The sequence below is a fragment of the Castanea sativa genome, chromosome 1 (genome assembly GCF_040712315.1).
Source record: "Castanea sativa cultivar Marrone di Chiusa Pesio chromosome 1, ASM4071231v1".
Taxonomy (NCBI): Eukaryota; Viridiplantae; Streptophyta; class Magnoliopsida; order Fagales; family Fagaceae; genus Castanea; species Castanea sativa.
In genome coordinates this window covers 10,468,270-10,474,159 of record NC_134013.1, presented here as the reverse complement: position 1 = coordinate 10,474,159, position 5,890 = coordinate 10,468,270, and the positions used below count along the sequence as shown (strand labels likewise).

The following is a 5,890-nucleotide window of genomic DNA, read 5'->3' as shown; positions in this document are numbered from 1 at the left end:
TTTGATTTAATTGAATCATTGATGTAGCCATAATATTTTTTAAGTTACTATAAATTTTATTATGATTTGTATCATTCCAATATATAATAAATATGATTTATAAGATTTATATAATAAAATTTATAATATTTTTAATACCATTAATTTGTATATATTTCTAGCACAAATTAAGTGAGAAGAATAAATGTTATTTCACATCAATAATTATTGGAAGTTTCATCCTTTTGATAATTCATATGATTATTACTCCAGAATCATAATAAGTCTGCAATAAAAATGATAGCTCGAGGCACGGGACTAGGACACCCTAGGTAGGGGTTGATTGCCCTATATATGTGACATTATTTCTATTCAAGACATCGTGATTTGTAAAGGCCCCTAACTCACGGTTGTCAGCCGTAATATCCTCTGGTTTTCTCATTGCATGCAGAGGCTCATTTCTTGACTTGAGGCGTAAAGGTAGGTCTTAAACTCTTAATGCTTCGGCCACAACGCTTACTCGTACGAATATTTTGAAGATATTAACGTTGTTCAGCATCGAAAGTAATGTCATTTCATTTCTCTCACCTGTCTATTCACAACTTTGAAACGCTAGCTGTGTGCAGCTTAATTACTTCTCTTAATCAATGTCTAAGCTACTGTTTGACAATGGTGTTTAAACAATTGTTTATATACCACAATACATATTTATATACATATATATAAATATATATATATATATATATTTTTTTTTTTTACAAAATTTAAATAATATTATTACAAATCTCTTACCAAACAGACCTTAAGACCTTAAGGGTTTAGAGATTAGAGAATTATTTTAGGAATTTTTTTAGAGAAATGATATGTCTACAATATTGTTTTGACAATTATTTATATTCAATCGTATTTTTAAGATAATTGTTAATAAATTATAATAGGAAAATTTTGACATCACTTTTATGGGAAATATAAAAAACTGTCAATAACATTTATTATTTTATCACTTTTCCAATAAAATATTTCTAAAAATAGCTTCTAAACGAATGCCTTTAGGCATTAGTTAACATTTCTCATTTATATTTCCTATAAAAGTGAAATGGTTTATTAACATGACCTTAACAATAACTTAACCCAAACACCCATGACATTTCATCAGTGTTTTAAATAACAATTTGAAAAGCTGCAGGAAAAAGAAAAGATGAAGAATGGATAGCTTCAAGGGTAAGGGTTAGCTTTAGTACTCTAGTGCATTGAAGCCTACCTATGGACATGTGGCAAAAATTCAATAATAATCACGCTATATAGAAATCGTGTTTTAGAAACACAATTTCAACTCTACATATATATTAGACATCCAAACCCTTAAAGTTTGGATATCTTTAATACAAAATTTTTGATGGTATTCATTTGTATCGAAATCATGTCTCTAAGAAACACAATTTCAATTCATATATGAGTTTGGATATCAAACATCCAAACTCAATATTATTCATGTTATTTTGAAATTGCATCTTAAAGTTCTACTTATTGGTTTGGATATCTCTAAGGCAAAAATTCAATAAAATTCATACCATATATAAATCGTGTCTTATAAATCCAATTTTAGTTCTACATATCAGTTCAAATATCAAACTTCCAAACCTTTACAGTTTAGATAAATGAATACTATATAGAAATCTCTAAGGCAAAAATTCAATAGAATTCGTGCTATAGAGAAATTGTGTCTTAAAAATACCATTTATGTTTGACATATTAGTTAATTGGATATCAGGGTTTGGATATCAGACATCCAAACCTCTAAGGCAAAAATTCAATGGAATTCATGTTATATAGAAAAATCGTGTCTTAGAAAGACTATTTTAGTTTTAGATATCATACATCCAAACCTTTAAGGTTTGAATATATCTAATGCAAAAATTCAATAATAACCATGCTATACAAAAAATGTGCATTAAAAAAACTATTTTAGTTCTACATATCAGTTTGAATCAAACATCCAAACCTTTAAGATTTGGATATTTCTAAGAAAAAAATTCAATATAATTCATGTTAAAAATAAATCACATCTTAGAAACACTATTTCAATTTTATATATCAATTTAAATATTAATGGACATCTTTAAGGAAAAAATCAAATCGTATTCATTTTATACAGAAATTGTCTTTGAAGCACAATTTCAGTTCACATATGAATTTAAATATCAAACATAGGAAAAAATTTAAACTTATTCATTTTATTTAAATATTGTATCTTAAAAGCACATTTTTAGTTCTACATATCAATTTGGATATTATTCATCTAACTCTAAAAAAAAAATTCAATAGAATTCTTACTATATAGAAATTGTGTTTTAAAAACTCTATTTTAGTTTTACATATTAGTTTGGATCTCTATGACAAAATTTTAATCGTATTCAGGCTATACATGTCAAGCAACACCACCACTGTTTGCTCAACCTTCACTCGCCAAAAAAAAAAAAAACTTCAAGAAGCCTTGTAGTACGTACCTACATTTAATTTTTCCTCTTGGCTTTTTCTTTCTTTTTCTCTGTTAGTTAACACCCACAAATTGAGATTATTACGATGATCAAAATATATTTCAATTAATAAATGAATAGTATGTGGTAGTATTTTCAATTAATCGAAATATTTGTTAGTTTATATTTGATAATTTACAACAAATTTGTCCGAAATTTTAACAGAAAAAGTATCTAATAAACTTCTATTCTCCAGTCCGAATAAAAATATAAAAAAATCCATCTGGAAAAGTTCTATCTTTCTTTTTATGGCTTGAAAAGGTCGTTACATAGCACCAAAAGAAACATCACGAGTCACGACTCACAAGCATCAAGCACCAAGCACTAAGGCTCGGCGGATCGAAATTGAGCTGGTCCAACCATCACAGCTGAGAATACCTCTCTATATCAACGCCCATTGACCTAGCCCATGTACTGCGTCATTTGAGTCATGTTAAGTATTAACCACTAGATTTCTTATTATTTTTAACACGTTCTCTTCTCTCCTCCTCCCTTACTATATAGTTTACGAAATATAAATAGCCTAGCGTGCATAGACTCCCACACACTAAAACCATTCACTAAAGTTTCCAATAACTCAAAGTCTCTAATATCCTCCTATGGCAACCCAAGGATCTCAATCTGAGATTGAAATTGTGGTTGAGGCATCCACAACCGTCACAAACCATAATCAACAAACAGTACTCTCAATCATCATATTGAAACGATTGCTAAACACATTAAGCTCAATACTAGCCAAATTTCATGCTGGGTATTTCAGAATAAGCTTATCTCTAAGTAGCCAAGTTTTGTTATGGAAGACACTAAATGGACCAAGCACTGACACAAGTATTCTACGTCACGTGCTTCACATCCTTCATCCAACGCCTTTTCTCGTAATATGGTCTCTGGCTCTGTTTATACTTGTTTTACTATCTCTGCTTTACCTCTTGAAATTCTTGTTTCACTTTAACACAGTGAAGACAGAGTTCTTGCACGATGTAGGGGTCAACTACCTATTCGCTCCATGGATTTCTTGGCTTCTTTTGCTTCAATCTGCACCATTCATAGCTCCAAAAACCTTCCCCTATTTAGTCCTTTGGTGGGTTTTTGTGATTCCTGTGTTGGTGCTTGATGTAAAAATCTATGGCCAATGGTTCACTAAGGGCAAGAGGTTCTTATCAACCGTGGCAAATCCAACTAGCCAATTATCAGTCATCGGAAACTTGGTTGGAGCTCAAGCCGCTGCGTACATGGGGTGGCAAGAAACCTCTATTTTCTTGTTTTCCTTAGGCATAGTGCACTATCTAGTGCTTTTTGTGACTCTTTATCAGCGATTCTCGGGTGGGATTCAGCTTCCAGGGTTGTTGAGTCCAGTCTTCTTTTTGTACTTTGCAGCACCAAGTGTGGCGAGCTTGGCTTGGGAGTCCATAGCTGGGGCTTTTGATATTGTTTCAAAGATGTTATTCTTCCTCTCGCTCTTCCTCTTTACGTCTCTGGTATGTATTGGTTGTACTGAAAATTATGGTCATGACAGTAGTCACGTGATAGAATTTAACTCCAAGTTATATAAATTGATTCCATGCAAGATAGCAACGGTAGGCTTTTTTATGTAAGGACAAACGGTACAACTAGCTAGTTTGACCAAATTAATTAGATCATAAGCTGCCTTTTGGAATTTGAATTAGATTTATCAGAGATCATGTGTCACAGATTTTAACTCAAACGAGATTTAGACTTTAGAAATTATAACATCTTTACTCAAAAAAAAAAAAAAAAATTATAACATCAGCCATATTCATTATCAAAAAAAAAAAATATATATAAAAGAAAGCTAATACATAATTTGCAACATAAAATTTATAAATTGATATGACGATGAATATGATTAATAAATATTATATATATTTTTTTGATTAGTGACATCTTAGTTTATAAAAATTAATTAGTAAAATTTATAATATTCATAGCATTATTTAAAACGAATATATATACTAGCCTTATTGAAAGTGTTTGATATAAAATAATTATTTTATGACTAGCTTGAATCTGCTCTATTCATTCATGGGTTTAGAAACACGTTTTGGAAAGTACTCTTAGAATTATTACTCTCCTTTCACTTGGAAGTCTTAAACAATGGCCTAATTGGCCTACTGGAAGGGCCGGCCTTGATTATTAGAGCTTACTATCAATCTTAAGCTTTAAAATCACTCCCTCTGCATGCATATAAATTGGAAGCTACTTGTGAGCTGCATTCTTTTTCAGTGTAACGACTGAAGTAGAGGTTATGTGGTTTCAGGTCTTCAGGCCCAACCTTTTCAAGAGATCAATGAGAAGATTCAATGTGGCATGGTGGGCTTACTCACTTCCTCTGACTGTCCTTGCTCTAGCTTCCACCGAATATGCACAAGAAGTGAAAGGGAGCATTGCACACATCCTGATGCTTCTTCTATTGGCAATATCTGTTTTAGTTTCCCTTGGTCTGATAGTGTTCACTTTGTTCAACACTAAGATGCTCTTACCTGACAACGATCCAATTGTTACTCTGCTTAATCATTTACCAAGAGCAGTGTGACCAAAAGATGTGGATTATAAATCACACTCAAGCTCAATCGTGACACAAAGTCTACTTAGTTTAACTCTAGTATCTTATAAACTTCATTACTTCTAACTCATTTCCTTGATACATGTGGGATATAGTACACCTATTTCTATGTGAGGACCGTAAAAGCAGTGATTGTAGAGTGCTTATGTGCACTTGACACAATACATGTTCTAAAATAATCACGTGTTGGTCCTATAGAAAAATTGTTACTAATAGGTGTTGATCAAAGAAGCTTTTTATTGATTGCAGAGTGTTTATATTCACTAGATACAACACGAATATGACACGTCTTAAAATGGCTATATGTTAGTCCTACTAAAAAAAATTGGAAAAAAATGTTACTAATAGGTGTTCATGGGATAAGCTTTTTGTTAGGTATTGATGATAAAGACAAAAATATTTTTGAGTTTTTTATTATTTATTATTTATTATTTTTACCATTGTTTTCTAAAAATTCTTTTTAAACATATCTTTTCCAAACACATTTTTATTTTGAAAAAAAAATCATAAAAACAAGTTTTTAATTTCAATCTCAAACAATTTTAGAGTAATATTTAGAACAATGTAAATAGTCAAATGTTTTAAGCAACCTCTTAAAAACTCTATGCTAATTTTGCTAAATGGGCTGAAATTTCTGTTGAAAACTCTTTTGGGCTCTTGTATCACTCTATGATTCTAGATGGGCGCAAATCGAACTGAATTCTACGCATATACCAGGAACTAAATTATGAATCTGAGTATTGTAAAACACCATCTGCAAGTCTGAACAAACAAACCAACAAACGTTTAC

The 5,890-nt window shown here is 31.0% G+C and overlaps 1 protein-coding gene across 1 annotated transcript; it reads left to right on the top strand.

Annotated features, from left to right (window-relative positions):
- Window positions 1-3,115: 3,115 nt before the first annotated feature.
- Window positions 3,116-5,070, top strand: LOC142640819 (S-type anion channel SLAH1-like). Its single transcript, XM_075815106.1, has 2 exons — window positions 3,116-3,994; window positions 4,795-5,070. The coding sequence occupies exons 1-2, from the start codon at window positions 3,116-3,118 to the stop codon at window positions 5,068-5,070; spliced, it is 1,155 nt and encodes a 384-aa protein (XP_075671221.1).
- The last annotated feature ends 820 nt before the right edge of the window (window positions 5,071-5,890 follow it).